Genomic DNA, 19,309 nt, shown 5'->3' with positions numbered 1-19,309 from the left:
GAAACCAACACTAACTCTTGTGAGAGGAGTGGATGTTATAGGGACATTAGGAAAAACACTAGACCTAAGGAAAAAAAAATTAAAGCTTACTAGTACTAAAAAATATGACTGTCATTTTCTGTTAAAAGCTAAAAAATTAGATACAAACGATGATTGGACATTGATCATGATATGTGGTGTGCATAATCATCCTGTTGCGGTTTGTCTTGAAGGTCATTCTTATGCTGGGAGGTTATCACATAAGGAAACTTCTTTGTTGGTTGATATGTCGAAAAGTATGGTACGACCAAGTGAGATATTAGACACACTTAAACAGCGCAATAGTGAAAATGTTTCCACAATGAAAACAATCTACAATGCACGTCAACGGCATAAAGTTTTTGAGAAGGCTGGGAGATCTGAAATTCAGCTACTATTGGGTCAGTTAGCGGTGAACAAATACATAGAATGGCATAAGAATTGTAAAGATATTGAGACTGTTACCGATTTGTTTTTTGCACATCCAATTAGTTTGGATTTGCTACGTGCATTCCCACGTGTGTTACTAATGGATTGTATATATAAGACCAATCAATATTGTTTGCCACTTTTAGAGATTGTAGGAGTAACATCCACTAAAAAGACTTTCTCTGTGGGTTTTGCATACCTCCAGTATGAGAGGGAGGATAATTATGCATGGGCACTTGGTATTTTGCGTAGTTTAATGGATGAGAATAGTTTTCCCAATGTTATTGTTTTAGACAGAGAATTGAGTCTAATGAATGCTATTGCAACGATATTTCCACAAGCTACAAGTTTGTTATGTAGATGGCATATTAATAAAAATGTGTTGGCCAAATGCAAGAAATTGTTTGAGAAGAAGGAGAAATGGGATATGTTTATAACAAGTTGGAATATGTTGGTTATGTCATCTTCTGAAGAAATGTACATGCAACGACTTGTATTGCTACAAAATGAGTTCGGCTTTTATATAGAGGCACTTCAATATGTCACATCTTCTTGGTTGGATACATATAAGAAGAGATTTGTAGCTGCATGGACAGATACATGTGTGCGCTTGGGAAATTCAACAACGAACTGGTAAATTCAATTATTTACAAAACAATATATATTTTCCTGTTTTACCATTGTAATGGTTTACATATATAGGGTAGAGAGTTCACATGCAAAGCGCAAGAGATGTCTTGGATCTAGTCAAGTTTTCAGTCAAATTGGTCAAGGATACACAATTTGTTTGAGTTGCAACACACTGACATCAAATCATCGTTTAAGAAGAGCAAGACAATTGTGCAACATAATTTCAAGCCTACTCAATTTAAAGATCTTCATGGGAACATGTCTATTTCAACATTGGAAAATGATATTGGCAGAGTCCAAGTGAGCATCTTTTGTTGGCATTGACATTGTTACATGCAGTTGTGCTGTTCGGCGCACACATGGATTACCATGTGCTCATGAAATAGTAGATTATATGAGAGAAAATCAACCAATTCCTCTAACTTCTGTAGATCCACATTAGTCCAAGCTTGACATGCTTAATACTTCTAAAAAATCAAATTCATTTTTGAATTGCAAATCAGAGTTAGATATGTTTGCTCGACGTTATGAAGAGGTAGATCGAACTATGTAGGTTCAAATGTTAAAAAAGTTGAGGGAGATAAATACACTTGAGAGTACATTCTTGATTGAACCTGAAGTGAAGCTTAACCCACGGGTTCACCATCCTTGAAGATTGATACTTCTACTCGTCGTGAGCCCTCTGTCTTTGAGTTTGTTTCATCTGCACAGGACAATTATTCACCAAGTGTAGGTTTGAAGAAAAATACGTGTCCAAAGAAATTAAAATCAATGCAATGACCAAAGGTGTGAGTTTGCAAACTGATTAATTATGTTTATAACTGTACAATAACATGTATTAACTAACTTTAGCAATGGATTGTATGCATGTAGGTATATCCACATCGATCAGCAAAAAAAAAAACAATTTGTCTTTTGTAGGTGAATTTCCTTCAAGTTTGAGGCCATATATTCAATTCGTGAAGAATGTTGATGTTGATGGTAATTGTGGATTCCAAACCATTGTTGGATTGATGGGATTTGGGGAAGATTGAGTTTACATGCCCATATAGATCACTACAATAGTTTATTTTGGGGCCAAAAAAGAGTAGATGAGTTAACTACTACTTTAGCGTATTTTGAATCAAATGTTGGATATAGTCATTGGATGACAATGGCTAAAATGGGTCATCTGATATCATCTTTTTACAATGTTGTGTTATTTCACTTATCTTCTCAACAATGTCTCAATTTTCTTCCTCTTAGGATGATCCCAATACCGATTGCATCTCGCGAGGAGATATGTGTTAGGTTTGTCAACAACAACCATTTCGTTCAGGTACTCATTATGAGCCCCATTATTGAAACAAATTTGTTTTCGTTATTAGCAATACAATAGTAAATTGTAATTTACCATTATTTCATATTTGTAGGTCTTCTTGGTGCATGGTCACCCGGTGCCACCTATAGTAATGAATTGGTGACATTACCATTTACCTGTTGTAGCAGGATCGGAGACAACTTGCAATGCCCGAGTGTAGCATTTCATTTCACTCGTAGGATCGAGTGAAGCGACAACTGAGACAATAGAGTTAGATATAGACATATGAAGTTCTAGCGAAGTAGATGTACATGTTTATAACATGTTTTTTTTGTTATCTGAAGAATTTCAGTTTTATTTGTTTATGAAACTGGTTGGTGTTACTTATCTTTGTTAATCAAAAATATTAAACTTTGACCAAATGGAAATTTGTTAACACTTTCAACGGTTAAAATTGTTGAGGCTTGCAAAAGTTTTCATTTATGCAAGTTCGGGAATACATGCCCGAACATTACTTATTTGTTCGGGAATGCATTCCCGAACAAATGAGTAATGTTCGGGAATACAGGCCCGAACATGGAAACTTCTTAACACTTTCAACGGTCAAAATTCTTAGCGCTTGCAGAAGTTTGCATTTTTTCATGTTTGGGAATACAGGCCCGGATATTACTTATTTTTTCGGTAACACATTTCGAACAAATAAGTAATGTTCGGGAATACAGGCCCGAACATGGAAAGTTCTTAACATTTTCAACGGTCAAAATTCTCAAAGCTTGTAGAAGTTTGCATTTTTTCATGTTTGGGAATACAGGCCCGGACATTACTTATTTGTTCAGTAATGCATTCCCAAACAAATAAGTAATGTTCGGGAATACAGGCCCGAACATGGAAACTTCTTAACACTTTCAACGGTCAAAATTCTTAAAGCTTGTAGAAGTTTGCATTTTTTCATGTTCGGGAATACATGCCCAGATATTACGTAACGCATTCCTAAACAAATAAGTAATATTCGGGAATACAGGCTTGGACATAGAAATCTCTTAAACTCAATGATGATGTATATATAATGATAAAAATACAACAACAATAGTTAAAGCAATCATAACAATCAAACACGACATATATAACTCAAAAGCATTAATGAAATCACTAATTGAAAACCATGGTGCGAACATAACTTCTGTCGTACATCAAAGCAACCATGACGAAATCACCCATAATATTACTAAGTCAAAAGGATGGTCCATAATCATCCATACTAATACGAAAATACACATAAACATTCAATTCTAAAAACAAAACATCCATAGTATCCCACAAATGATCATGAAATTTCAGTTGTGTTCAGTGTTAGTTTAGCGAGGGTGAGGACAAAGGAGACGGTAATAAACCAAACTTTCTTCAACGGATTATTGTTTTTCTGATGGGGAGTGTTGTTCCGGTGGGGAGTGTTGTTCTTCATCTATGTGCTGGCCCTCTAATAATTCCGTCATTTGTTTGAATGCATTGTACAGAGACTCCGGAGTACTAATAACTTCAATTTAATCCAACTGCATTATTGGATGTGCTATAGTCAAGGCTTTTGAAATGCGTTGTGAGTCAGTATCAGCTATTGATGCCTCAGAACGTGGGTCGTATGTAGGTCGATGTGCCGGATTTTGAATAGTGACATTGGAAATGCGACAATACTAATCCATGTAATTAGGCGTGTAATCCCATGGATGTAAAACTGGCTCACTACACTCCACTTCAGATAACACATGATTTTTCCACCTCTCTGTAATCCGATCCACATATTTGTACAAAAGACAATACTTGCCAGCAGTAAATCCTTGTGAAAGTGGAGCAAGTGGAGGCGGGGGAATATTTTGCACCCTTCCAAACTGTCTCAAAAACCTATCTGGATGATAGGGTTCAACAATATCCATGCATTTCAGCAATCCAGTGTAGTAAGCAACTTTAGCAAATGGATGGTTCTCACGTTTACCAATATATGGATCCAAAATAACCTATAAAGAATACACAAAATCATAAGTTCTCTATAAAAGATCAATGACACAAAGGAATTACACATTACTTTTTTACCTCATGAGCCTCCAATATATCAAGTTCTCTCGCAATGACTTTAACACGGAAACTGATAAACCAGATTGTGTACGAGGAATCCAACGATAAGCCCGAGGCTGGTTTTCTGTATAATTTAAATTTGGATGGGTTCTAGCACATATAAAATGTTCGTAGATCTAAGCCTCCAATAGTTTCACGTATCCCGCTATTTGTCTGATAATAGACTTGTTGCCATACCCAATTGCTGATACAAAAAAGCTAATGCAGCTGCACGCCAAGCATACGAATGAACTAAATTCAAATCCTCGAGCAACTGGAGATACACAACAGGAACATGATTTGTAGTCTTGTCAACGAACAAGGTACAACCTAGCAAGAATAATAAATATGCCCTCGCTGCATAATGAATGAAATCATCTGAATCCGCATTTGAAACTGATTGAAAATTTTCATGTAACCATTCCAATTGCACTGATTGGCTTTGCGCTTCCTTCAACTCAACAACTGCATCATCTTCTAACACTCCCAATGACTTAACCAACACCTTTGCAGCTTCATCCCATGATAACTTACTAGTTAAAATAGATGTACCAGTCACAGGAATTCCTAATATGGTTACTTATATCATCTAATGACACAGACATCTCACCAAATGGCAAGTGGAAACTATTAGTCTCAGGTTGCCATTTTTCAACAAAGGCAGATATAACTACCCCATTCACAAATTTGTATGAGCAACTAGTTAAAGAATACAATCCTAAATGTTTAATAATGTTCACAAATTTAAAGTTGTCAACTCCTTCCGATGTTAAAGACCAATTGGCAACCTTAGAGCCATGGTTCAAGCATCTCAACAAATCTCGTTCCTGCATCATTGCATATCACAATAGCGTCATGCATCTCTCATTTTTTTTTTATTTATTAAAATGATTAAAACAAGACAATAGTTTGTAAGTTATACCTCATTATTTCAAATTTTGGCTGCTATATGACAACTAAAATTTGTCAGAATGGAAGGATCAACTCACTACAAGAAAAAGCATTTTTGCCGACCACTTTTAGCTACCAAAAATAATTTAGTCGCCAAAAGTCACGGAATTGGCTACCAAAAATAATATTAGTCGGCAAAAGTCAACTTTTTAGCTACTAATTTTTTTTAGTAGGGGAATGTTGATTATTGGCTACTAAAAAAAATTTAGTAGCTAAATATATTACAATTGGCGACTAAAACAATTTTTAGTAGCTAAACATATGACAATTGGCAACTAAATAAAAATTTAGTAGCCGTAGAGGTACCTTTAGCTACTAAATTGTTTGGTAGCTGAATGAAAATTAAAAAATTAATTTTTAATCTTTCCCGACCAAACTTTTGGTCGCCAAATGTCAAGTTTCGGCGACAAAATTTCTTTTAGTCGCTGTATACCTACTTTCGGCTACTAAATTGTTTGGTAGCCGAATGAAAATTAAAAAATTAATTTTTAATCTTTCCCGACCAAACTTTTGGTCGCCAAATGTCAAGTTTCGGCGACAAAATTTCTTTTAGTCGCTGTATACCTGCTTTCGGCTACTAAATTGTTTGGTAGCCGAATGAAAATAAGAAAATTAATTATTTTTATTTTTATTTTTATTTTTATTTTTATTAAGAGGTTGTACACCCACCATCCAAAAATATTAATATCTTATTTTTTTTTATTATCTCAAAATATTAATTTTTTTAAGAAATTAATTATTAAAATAAAATGAATTTCTTATTTTGTCCTTTTTTAAAATCCATTAATAATACAAAAAGTACAATTATGACAATTGATATGTCTAAAAAAATATACTATCAAAAGGCAATTTTGAAAAATTAATATTTTTAAAATGTAATAATTGTATTATAAAAAGAAATTAAATTCTGAAAATAGATTATTATTTTTAGATGGAAGAAGTAGTCGGCTTTCATTTGATGGTTGAACACATCTTTTAATAATTGGGCCCTCACGCGAAAGGTATGCTAAAATGGGCAACTTGTTATTGGCTGTTTGTCGATAGTTTTACATTGCAAAAATTTAAAGGCATAGTTACAGGTTAGTCTGACGAATTTAATTTTTAATAATAAATTTATTATTTTTAAAAAGTACAATTAAACTATTTATACTTTTTACATCATCATATTTCAATAACACTAATAAATTAAGAATAAATCAAAATTCACAAATAAAAGACAAAATATCCCAATTATTTATCATGTTAATAAATTTTTCAATATTATTACCAGTACTAATGAAATAATCATTTTACAGACACAAAACATATATTTAAAAAGTTTTAAAAAAATTTCATTATCAAAATGAGGGCTAAGTGTGTAAAAATAATTCACTCATGACTTATGAGTAAATAAATTAGATTTGTATGACTTATTTTTAAATTTATACTTTGTAAATATTTCTAAACTTTGTAATTTTTTTTTTTCACAAACTGAGTCATAAAACTCCAATAAAGTAAAAAGTATAAACAATAAATAAAATTAAAAAATATTAATTTAACAAGCCTGATCTATTTTTCATTGACTCAAAAAAAAATTAGCAGCAAATATTCGCTCTATTTCTCTCTCTTTTTGTCTATTTCTCGCTCATCTTTTGTTTCTCTCTCTTTTTCTATCTCTTCATCTCTCTCTCTCTTTCTCTCTCTATCTCTTTTTCTGTCTATCTCTCTCTCCCTGTCTCTCTCTCACTCATCACTCTTCTCTATCTCTCTCTGTCTACTTGTCTATTTGTCTATTTCTCTCTTACTATGTTCGTCTTGCTCACTTTCTTACTCCCATCTTCTCTATTTATCGAGCTCCTTCTCGATTTATCAATCCACTATAAGAAAATACACTTTTAGCAGCCACGTTGTCTATCTCTCTCTCTCGCTCATCACTCTATCTCTGTCTCTCTCTCTCTCTCTTCTTTATCTGTCTCTCACAAAATTAAAATATTTTTAAAATATTTAAAAAATTGATTTGAACTAAGTTTTGAAAAGAGTTTTGAATTATCTGTCTTCTTTATTTATTGAGCTCCCTTTCGATTTATCGATCCACTACAAAAAAAATGCACTTTTAGCGACCACTTTGTCTCTTTCTCGCTCATCACTCTGTCTCTTTCTCTGTCTCTCTATCTCTTTTCTCTATTCGTCTCTCACTCATCTCTCTCTCTCACCACCTATCTTTTCTACCACATTTACCACTACTGCAAATGCCATTCAACTACCACCACTCTTATTTTTCTCTCTTTCACTCATCACTCTTCTTTCTCTGTCTGTTTGTCTATCTGTCTGTGTGTCTTTCGTTCATCTTTTTTCTCTTTATCTTTTATTTTTTTGTCTATTTGAGAGTACTCATGTGTAATTCATTTATTTTTTTGTCTTCTTAGTGGATTATTTTATGACTTTGGCGTGTGATTTTTTTATCGCAATTATAGGTAATCCAATTATGATTTTTTGATAGTGGATTATAGGTAATCCAATTATGACTTTGGCGTGTGATTTCTTTATATTTCTTCTCTTAGTGGATTATTTTTTTGTCTATCTGAGAGTACTCATGTGTAATTCATTTATTTTTTTGTCTTCTTAGTGGATTATTTTTTGTGTTGATTTATTATTGATTGTTTGATCAAGATTGGTATTCACTAGTTAAAATTGAAATATGATTACGAATTAATATCTCAGGGGTTATTTTAGAATTTTTGAAATGTCTACCGATATCTGATCAACTTAATTTTTAACGTGGTTAATTCTCTTAAAATGATATTATGAAATTAACGATACTTATCATGGTTAAAAGTTGACTTTTTAATTTTTTTTGAAAAACATATAAAAAAATAAAGAGAATGATGTGACCGAAAATAGATTAAAAACTGACTTTTTGACTTTTTTAGTCTTCCCAAAAGAGGCCTTAGTAGATGAAGATTCACTATCATTCCCAATGCTACCACCGTCTATGTCACCACTATCCTATCACCATCACCACATCACATCATCAAACCACCTCATAACTATCATCACATCACCACCACCACAACTACTACTACCGTGGTTGCACCACACCATTTCTACAAATATTTTCAAAGTTGGGAAAATAGTTATATAACAACACTACAAGAAAACACATTTTTGGCGACCAGTTTTGACTACCAAAACAAATTTAGTCTATAGCAAGACTGCATGCCTGATCCACTTTTATAGACTAGAGGCAATCCTGATGATAATATTATGATAGTTAATTGACCTTAATTTTGATGATGACAGTTTGAATTAAAGAAGATAATAAGTCAATTTTCTTTAATCTCAAATATTCTTATATTTGAAGTCACTCTGTCCGTTGCACCACCACATAACTTAGGCACAATGCAGTGTACTGATTACATAAAATATTCAAAATCTGTAAAATTAGTGTCTCCCTTCATCGGTAGAAAGAGTTCATGCAGCATTTCATAAATCCTCTCAGAACAAGGGTGGATTTTATCAGCAACATAACAGTTGTGAGTTTCACTATTAATATATCTCTGCAAATGTGTGTGTATATGTATGAGGAATTTGGGGATCCTGGAGAAGAGAAAAAAGAAGAAAAATGAAAATCATGTGTCTCTGGAAATGTGTATATATATATATATATATATCAATCGACCTATGTATTGGAAAGAAGTGAATTACAGAGTTGGGAAGACAAAAGCAGACAAGATCTTGATCACAGTTGACCGTTTCAAATCTGGGACCAATTTGAAGGCTTCCTTGTGTTTGAGTTTGTGTTTGATTTCTTTTATTTTTTTATTAGTCCTGTGGAAGGAAAAAAACTTCTCAATCTCATCTCTATTCTAATTCATACCCCCTAAATTTTTTTTTAAAATAAATAAATAAATTTTGACAATAATGCGGTAATATGATTATTATAAATAAATTTGTTTTTTATATTAATTTATTTTAAAATAAGAAATTCACAATAAAATTTTCTATTTGTATAGTATTAGTCTTTTAAAAAAATATTTACAATATTGAATTATAGGGAAAATTTTGAAATTATGTATTTGCAAAAATTTTGAAATTTTGAAATTTTGAAATTATGTATTTTGAAAAAAATATTAGGACAAATATTTAAGATAATTTAATATTTATAATTTATAATTTTATTACTTATATTTTTATTTAAATATAATTTTAATATATTTGTTATGTTATGGTTCAATTTTTAAAACATTAATGTTACAAACTTTGTAACATTTACTTCTATTTTCTTTTAAGATAATCAATTAATATTTTTAATTTTATTTTTCTATCACATGAACCATTGGGCAACATCTAAAAAAACACCTATTTTAAGATAATCTCTTTTTCGAGCCGAATCTAACAAATATATATGTTTTAAAAATTCAAAATAAGCAACAAATATTTACTATTTTTTTTGTTATTTTTTATCTTTACTGATTTTTTTTTGAAATTTTAGAACAAAATTATAATTTTTCGATTTGTTTTGTCGAATGAAAACAAAAAAAAAAAATGTCACGTTTTTACCTTTCGCGACCAAAATTTTGGTCGCCAAAAGTTTGTTTTAGAATTAATTAGTTTCGGCGACTAATTTGATTTTGGTCGCCAAACGTCCCACGAAATTGTGGAGGGAATATTACTTCTTCTTCTATTTGCATTGCAAAAGGATCCCAGTTCCCTCCCTCTCGCACTCCCGCCTCTATCACTGCTCTATCTCCATCGCAAGAGTTGCTATATCATCCCCCGCACTCCCTCCCAGGTATCTCCCTCTCTCTCTCTGTATCTCCATCTCCATTTCTTAAACATCTCACACGGCTTTTCGGTTTCCCTCTTTCTCTCTCTCTCTCTGTTTACACACACACACGAATCATATATTCACAACATTGATTCCATATATACTCGATTATTTTCCCAAATCATATGTACACTCACGCCTCTGCCCTTTTCTGTACAGGAATAGTCTCCGTCGCCCGAACTCCCCCGAACTCCCTCCCAGGTATGTTTGAATTTCGCATCTCTCTCTCCCTCTCTCTGTATCTCCCTCTCGATTTGCCTCAGTTTCTATCTGTCTCTGTTTACACACACACACATACATACATATATATATATATATCTACATATATATATATATGTGTGTGTGTGTGTGTGTGTGTCAAAACACACAGAATATGAAGTACGAAATGCCCTCAATTAGGGCATTGTTATTGAAATGTGATTCAAATTAAAAATTAGGGCAATGCTTGGGGTGAATCAACCCATTTGCTACATAAACTAGGGCAAAGTCTTGTAGTAGTAGTACATATAAAAGAGGAATTTTTATGGTTTTGAGTAAATATACTAGCTGCTCGTTGCTTTTGGATGCCTTGGTAAGAATGTTGAGGTACTTAATATATACCTACTGTTCTTCTTCATAGTTGCATTTCCAATGTATGAAATTGATGTAATATGTGGAGGTTGAGAATCTTGAGATATGAATGATTTTAAAATCAACAAATGAATAAGTATTCACACTTGAGGTATGATATTTTGTGTCTTGGAAAAGAGATGCAGTTATCATAGTTTTGGTAAAACAAGGGCAGGGATTAGATTGTCCTTGTAGATTCTTCGGCTGATGTTGTGTTCTTGAATGAACATATAGTAGTAGCATGGTACCCATGGATCATGACTTTCGATCTGTTGGCCTAGCTGTGTATGCTTTTTTTAAAAAAAAAACATTTGGTGTCACTGTGCATTTTAAGTTAAAATATGCTTGTAGAATATAATAATATTGTAAGTGAACATTCAGGGAATTGACTAACCAAAATAATTTCTTCAGATTAAATGGATTTTATTTTCAATGTACTTGTGATCAGCTACATTCATCCTTTGTCCTTGACCTTCGTTTTTTGTTTTTGGGTTTTAAATCATGGGTTGCATTTCTTAGTTTTCCCTCTGGTGCCTTTGAGACTGGGTGCAATTATTGATCTTTTTGCTTATGAGAAATATATCTTCGTTGACGTTCTCTAAAGTCTTTCTGAGATGCATTCATATTTTAATAATCATCTCTTGTATTTCCAGTTGCCGCATATCTTTCGCAATGCTATGGAATTTTTTCCATAAAAAATCATTATGTTCTTGCTGATCAGAATATTTAATTCAATTTTCTGGAAATTTATTTTTGGTAATCTGAATGGGGTGATTTAAATCAGGTTCTGAATGGTTTCTATGCAAGAAATTGCCGACTAACATGTGAAGTCATAGATCTTTGAACACTTCTCACACTTCCATTTCTTTTCCCCATGTTTTCTGGCAATGCTAAGGCTCTCTCAATGCTAACGAAGGTTAAATGTTTCAGATGTTGATGTGAAACAGCTTGTTAGCCTGAGAGAAGCCCAACTTCTTTATCGACTTTCTGATGAGGTACGCTTTCTAATTGTGCTGTTATTAATAAACCTTAATACATATTTAATGATTTATAGTTGCCTCTTTATGTTTTAGAGACTGTTTTTCGCAGCTTGCAGAAGACATGTTTAGAGTGCATACAAGAAAACTTGTCGAGGAAAACATATCAACTGCGCTCAGTATGCTGAAGTCTAGGGCAAGAACAGTGTATGACCACAACTTCCTTTACTAGAACAACTTATGCCAGTATTAAACAAAATTGGTGGACATTCTTTTTAATGTAGTAAAACACTCATAATTTACCTTAAATGTTTGACTAAGATTGTGTATGGTGCACGCTCTTACCATTCCAAATTATTGACTGCAAAATGATATTTTGTTTCTTTTTTCCTCCCTTGGGCACACTAGATGTTTTGTCTCATTATAGTGGTTAATATTGTTCTCTCTAGCATTTGCCTTACCTAAAATAAACTTAGGGTATCCAGCAAGACAGCTTCACATGTCATTGAAGAGCTTAATAAGATGCTGGCATTCAATAATTTACTGATCTCATTGGGGAAGCATCCTGATGCTAGTCGCTTTGCTCGTGGGGTTGGGCCAGTGAATTTAATAGGTAGGGATGCTAATTGATTGTTTCGTGTTCCTCGTGGAGATTATTTAGTTCTACTGCTCATACATCCTGAATCTGCTTGCTGGCATTACTTCTTAAAAACTGCTAGCTGAAGTTAACACAGACTTTTTGGCTTAGGTGGTGAGTATGATGGTGATAGACAGATGGATGACTTGAAGCTCCTATTTAGAGCATATGTTACGGATGCACTATCAAGTGGTCGCATGGAAGAGAATAAGGTGACTTTCCCTTGGGCAAAGATGTTGCTTTACTTAAATCCAATTGTGGATTATTCTGTAGAGATGTTTATTTTCTCAAGCCATTTAGTCTAGCTGTGAGGCGAATTATTAATTCTGTATGTACTGTATCAACTTTCAACTGATCAGATAACTTTTCCACTAAATAAACTGTAGTAGTTTTGTGTTTGGATGAAAATTTTCAGACACTATGCTGCGTGTTTGTTGGTTGCAATATGAGCTGCACTTGTGCTACCTGATGAATATTGATGCTGACTTGTGTAGTTCTTTTGTTTGTGCAGTGGATTATGTTTGCTTTGTCCATGTAATGTATTTAGGCCAGCAACACACTTCACTGTTTAACTACGCACATAACGGTTTAGAAGATCCAGTTTCACAATTTTTGCATATTACTACTGAGAGGATTATTACAATCATTTAATGATTTTCGAATGAACCTAACCTTTTTCTGGAAGAGCATATGTGCCTCTAATCTAATTATAAAATGAATGGAAAAATGTTTTTAAATAGAGTGTCATTGGAATAAGGATGTTGATCTGGCCTTGTGTCCACAAAAGAATCAATAACTCATAAAAGAAAGAAAATATCAACAAAGATAGAAGAAGAAATGAGTTCATTTGTGATAAGCTTAAATTTGCATTAGCACCAAGCAGAGGAAGATAAAAAACTGATGATTTGGTATTGTGCCACAAAGATAAATGACTGCACCTATAGGGAGTATGGCTCAAGGATAAGCAGTTATAAGAACCGGTGGAAGGCCTTAAATATAAGTTGAGGATGTGAAAAGACATGATGGCTTGAACCTAACTGGGAGGAGGTCATAACCAGAGTTTAATGGCACATAAGGTTATGAGCTTTTGTTGCTGACCCTTGTTGGGTATGCAAAATGCAACATCAGGAGTTAATTCTTTGTTAATTTTATTTTATGAACTTAATGATGTATTCTTCAAATTCTAAGGGAATAAAGCTAATAGTGTATTTCCTAAATTTGAAGAGAAATATAATAAGTGTGTTATGTGTCTCTCTAGTTTTAAGTTGAGACTACTTTATTGTATATCTTTATCTAAAAAGGTGCATGTAGACTAGTGTTGCTTAAAAGATATTAAGTTGGTGCAAGAATTGTTGGTGTTGGGGGGACCTTGATCTATGACTAAAACTCAGTTGCCATCAAAATGAATTACTAATTTCTTTTGGTTTTTTATGTTGTCTGGGTGCTTGCTTTTTCTGTCTTCTGTTTTTATGTTTGACAGTCATTTAATTTTTTTTAACCTTTATTTTTTCTCTGTTTGTAGCTTGCTGCATTGAACCAATTGAGGAATATATTTGGTTTAGGTAAACGGGAGGCATAATCCATTATGCTGGATGTTACTTCAAAAATATATCGTAAATGACTTGCTCAGTCTGTATCAAGCGGTGATTTAGAAGCTGCTCAGAGTAAAGCAGAATTCCTTCAAAACCTCTGCGAGGAGTTGCACTTTGATCCACAGAAAGCTATTGGGATCCATGAAGGTCAGATAGATTGTACATTTTATCATCTACACTGAAATTGCTGTTATGAACTTATTGCATACAGCAGTAGACGTTCCCTGTTATTGTTTGAGCTTTTCCACCATCCACACATGCTTGCATGTCAAATGGTAGTCAGCAACTTCTTTTTAGAGCTGCACTGTAAATATCTTTTCTACCAATTAGATACGGTACATACCATGAATGTGAAGTGAAACATGTACTGTAACATGGAGTAGCAGAGGAAAGGAATGTAAATCTTTTGTCATGTGCCTTGATATTAATTGCTCTAAATGTTTTCCCAATTTTTTTTAGTGAACTTAAATCACAAAAGAGTCTGATTTGTTTATGTTCATTTTTATTTTAGAAATTTACCGGCAAAAGCTTCAACAAGCTGTTGCTGATGGAGAGCTCAGCAAGGAAGATGTTAGATCTCTGGAGCGGTTGCAGATCATGCTTTGTATTCCTCGCGAAACTGTTGAAGCAGTTCATGAAGATATCTGTGGCAGCTTGTTTGAAAAGGTAAGCATGATAGCTTCTTTCATGTCGATGTAGCTTGTTATATAATGTGTTTTAACTAGAAAAACTACCATTATGCAGTGTTTGGTCTCTGAGTGAGCGGTTGCTGGGAGGGTAGATTAGGTATTGGGTAATGGCTAAACTTTCCGTTACCCTCTTCCTTAAATTTCTACAATGAACTGTTGAAAGAGCGAGAGGAGCGCATTCAATTATCCAATGAGATGTTGAAAGAGCGGGAGGAGGGACAAAAGGCAAGGGAGGAGACAAATGCAAAGGTCGAGCATCTTAATAACGTAGTCGCCAAACTGTCACAACTCTTGGGAATCTAAGTTGGGCATCCGACGTTTGCTTTTTGGTAAGAACAATTTCATTAATGTCACACTTACTTTGTTTAAATATGTTCGCTTTAAGAGTTGAAAATGTCATTAATTTGGGAGTTAGGATTGAATATATCTCTGCAAACATAGTCGAAAAAAGGCGTTCGGTGGCCGAAAATGCAAAACAACCCCCAAGCCACTATTTTTTCGTAACGGGAAGCTTCCCGGTGATAAATGTGACATGTAGGGACAGACGGTATGTAAGTAGGACACATAAGTTGGGAGTTAGGGTTGATAATGTCATAAACTTAGTCGAAAAAAGGGGTTCGGAGGGCGAAAATGCAAAACTGCCCCCGAGCCATTGTTTTTTCGTAACGGGAAGCTTCGCGGTGATAAATGTGACATGTAGGGACATACGGTACAAAAATAGGACACCTACGTTGTGAGTTAGAGTTGAAAATGTCATAAACTTGTTTCTTTATTGCCAACCCTGTAATCATGCTGTAATGCCATCTTATCCAACAACAATTTAAAACCTTATTTATTTAATTTTTTTGTGTGTGTTAATTGGTTCATTTATCTATTTATATTTGTCATGCTTGGTTTATTTATTAATTGGATTAAATCATAAATTAAGCACCTGAGATTCGCTAGTCTTTATTAATACATATTGAAACAACTTTCCATCATGTAAAAACAAAGGTATGGGCTTAGTTGTGGTCTGTGTACACATTGTAATTTTTTTTCTTTTTATGTGATGTTATTCATTGGTAGTAAAAATATTCTATAATTTTAGTTTATATAGACTCTGTATGTCTATGTTTATTCTGTATGTATTTGCCTGAAGTACCTCAATAAGTATTTTCCAACATCAATAATGGGAACATAATAACTAATACTTGTATGCAACTTTACTTTTGGCCTTTTTTGGAGTATTCAAAGGAAGAAATGTGGGTGACATTATAGGGATACATATCAGCTGAGGTGTTATTAGAGTATTATTTCATTCTCTCTTTTTTGGTTAATTTGCTGCTGGGTGAGTTTTATATATTGATATATGTTTGTTTTCTTAAATTTCTGAATTTCTTTAAGCCAACAAACCCGATTGAAGAAGCCTAATTGTTCTCTTCGGTTGTCCAATGACTACTGTGTTCATGAACTGCCTTTAACTCTTGGCTCTTTATTTTCTGCACTTCTTTAAGCTTCTTAATGTCCTTAATTTCCCACAATAAAATTGAACAAGACTAGTCAATCTCTCCATTTGTCCTACGACTGCTATGTTGATGAAGAACAACCCCAAACTCATGGCCTTGTGCTACTAAGATGTAAAGCTTTACCTAGTTTATAGGCATTATAATATAACTGGGCCCATATGCCTTTTAACCAGGAAACTTATGTGTTTAACTCAACCATTTATTGCATAAGAGAAATATTGCTTCTTATGCAATGTGAAAGAGCTTATACTTGCATTATATTCTCATTCAAAGATTTATATATTGACCTGAGCTCTTGGATGAGAACTTATATGAAAATTATTTGGTTTTGCTGGGTTGTTTATTTTGCTTGATAATTTAAATTAGGGAAAGAGCTTATGGTTTATTTTTGTTTTAAAAACTCAATTTTATTACCCTCTTTCCAGCTGGGAATCTGGGAAATTGAAATATTTAGAAGTTTCAAAAACTCATTTTACTCTTGGTTTCCATTTTGATATCTGGTAAAATGAAAAGGTCAGATGATCAAGAATGTTGCTGTTATTGGTTCTCTTTTCTTTTCTTTTCTTTTTTCATACATTCTCGGTTTTTTTTTCATTCTCCCTTTTGATGGATCCACTACTTTTGAAAATGTGAAAATTGTTTTATTTTACTTATTTTTTCCCCTCCCACTACTGTTTCTTGGAAAGTTTTCAATGTACTTTTTTTCTAAAATTGTTCTTAATGCAATGAATTAAAATTGTTCTGTGCGACTCATTTGAATCAGAAATGCTGACATAATTGAACTTATTGATGAAGAGTCTTGTACGCTTCGTTCTAGTTGATTAAGGTGTGTGGGTGTGTGGATCTCTGAGAACTCTCAGGTATCACTTGTGTGTGTGCACGCATGTTGTTGTTGCCGCCTTATTATGGGTCCATGTTTGGATGTCTTGCATTAGTTAATAGATATTACTCTCCTCGTCATTTTAATGTTTGAAATTATTACGATATATATATGTCGTCCAGAAGTGCCTCTACACGTACCGAACTAATGATTTTTTTCCCCTTTTTTGCAGATGTTTTTGGACATACAAAAGTCGATATGTTTTTATATAGTGGTTTCTACAAAATATTTTTTTGGTAGAGTAAATATCAGTTAATTTGGTAGAAATTAACATAGTACGTGGTACAAAATAGTTTTGTGGCAGTATAGAATATAATTTTTGTTGTGGTACAGAAGTTATAGGTGTACAATTAATTTCGTTATTCCAGTATTATGTATGGAATTAAATTCTTGACGTGGGATTAGACATGGTTCTTATGAAATTTGTAATATATATATAAGTGGACGTTCAATATTAATTTTTTGGATGGTTGGAACTGAAATGTGTGCACGTTGTTGAATGCTTGATAACATATTTACCGTTGATGGATTATATTGTTTATACAGGGTACAGGTTGTATTAATAATAGATTTAGTGATGGATTAATTTGTACAGGTTGTTTATAGAAAATTTTATTTAAAAAAAAAAACACGGTAAAGTATTTGGCTACCAAATATTTTGGTAGCCAAATACGTAATAGTTATTCTCAAATTATTTGGCCACCAAATATTTTGGTCTATAATAGTTATTCTCAAATTATGGTAGCACTTTTAGTGACTAATTTTTTAGTGGTGGAAACATACCTTTTGCCGACTAAACACAAGTTAGTAGCCAAATGTGTACATTCGGCGACTAATAATTTAGTAGCTAAAAGTGATACCTTTTGCCGACTAAAAAGAAGCTAGTAGCCAAATGTGTACATTCAGCGACTAATAATTTAGTAGCTAAAAGTGATACCTTTTGCCGACTAAAAAGAAGTTAGTAGCCAAATGTGTACATTCAGCGACTAATAATTTAGTAGCTAAAAGTGATACCTTTTGCCGACTAAAAAGAAGTTAGTAGCCAAATGTGTACATTCGGCGACTAATAATTTAGTAGCTAAAAGTGATACTTTTGCCGACTAAACACAAGTTAGTAGCCAAATGTGGTAACTTTCAGCGACTAAAAAGCCAATACTATCGCCGACAGGGTAAAGGCGACAAGCTTAGCGACAAAATATTATGGTCGCTAAATCGTTTCGGCGACTAAATATGTGACTTTTGGCGACCAATATTTTGGTAGCCAAAAGTGACATTTCTTGTAGTGACTGGGCGCCCGGGAAAAGATGTAGCAAGCTCTTCACTTGAACCAGGCATGTCCATGGGATGGTCAACATCAGGAATGTCCGTGTGGTGGTCAACGGCAGCAATGTTTGTTTGCTCTTCATTGCCACCAATATCATTGACAATGGGTTCAGCACCATCAAATTCGTCAACTTGAACATTACAAGCACGACGTTTCTGACCGACATTTTGAGGTACTTGGGTTGTGTTACGCCTCAAAGATGCCGCTTGCTACTTTCGAGTTGTATTGTTAACGTCCATAAGTTAGCTGCAACATTTGGAAGACACAATATTTTACAAGGTAAGACAAGTATAGTAATTAAAAAAAATGAAAAAAATACTTACTAGGGAAGGAAAAAATGAAAATAAATAATATAATTATATGCAAGAGCAGACATGTTGTATATGAAAAGAAAGTTAGCTTGTTTGTGCTTATGAAGTGCTATGTAGCCGTGTATATGATCAAAAGCAAGTTAGGTCAAAGGATTCTTTTTCTTCTTTTGGTCTCTACAATTCAAATAAATTATTTACAAACCAAGCAGTCATTGACTGCATAGGACCCACAATTATGTGTCAAAAGATGAGAAAGAGAAGTCACTAAGTGATAATCTCAGATTAAAAATATATATAGCATAATCATCCATCAAGAAACTTAAAAAAGAAAAAAAAAAGGAGGGCCATCTCAGAACAAATTAATGATTCTTTACCAGCTAAAGAGACTTTAAGAATGGAAAATTCAGAGCATTTGAATCTACTTCTGCCAGGTTGTTTGGTTGTGAGTTTTACTATGTCCTATACTTGTTTAGTAGTTGAGCATTAATTAGTTTAGCAAAACCTTTAGTTTTAGGATACAAAATTCTGTATAATGAAATCTTTG

At 33.4% G+C, this 19,309-nt stretch overlaps 2 protein-coding genes across 3 annotated transcripts in view; one reads left to right on the top strand and one right to left on the bottom strand.

The window, feature by feature from the left end:
* Window positions 1-19,309, bottom strand: part of LOC114268854 (uncharacterized) — a 224,054-nt gene that overhangs the window by 29,603 nt on the left and 175,142 nt on the right. The window lies entirely within an intron of this gene.
* LOC114319244 (protein TIC110, chloroplastic-like) lies at window positions 11,747-15,170 on the top strand. Of its 2 annotated transcripts, XM_082868007.1 has the most exons (7): window positions 11,747-11,845; window positions 11,940-12,034; window positions 12,304-12,440; window positions 12,576-12,676; window positions 13,987-14,203; window positions 14,568-14,722; window positions 14,801-15,170. In XM_082868007.1, the coding sequence occupies exons 2-5, from the start codon at window positions 11,952-11,954 to the stop codon at window positions 14,041-14,043; spliced, it is 378 nt and encodes a 125-aa protein (XP_082724133.1). In that variant the 5' UTR covers window positions 11,747-11,845; window positions 11,940-11,951; the 3' UTR covers window positions 14,044-14,203; window positions 14,568-14,722; window positions 14,801-15,170. The 2 variants fall into 2 exon arrangements, with proteins under 2 accessions (XP_082724133.1, XP_082724134.1); XM_082868008.1 differs by lacking the exon at window positions 14,801-15,170 and having other exon boundaries at window positions 12,313-12,440.

Source organism: Camellia sinensis, chromosome 5, assembly GCF_055761805.1.
Source record: "Camellia sinensis isolate YWXY chromosome 5, ASM5576180v1, whole genome shotgun sequence".
NCBI classification, from domain to species: Eukaryota; Viridiplantae; Streptophyta; class Magnoliopsida; order Ericales; family Theaceae; genus Camellia; species Camellia sinensis.
This window is presented reverse-complemented; position numbering and strand designations above follow the sequence as displayed.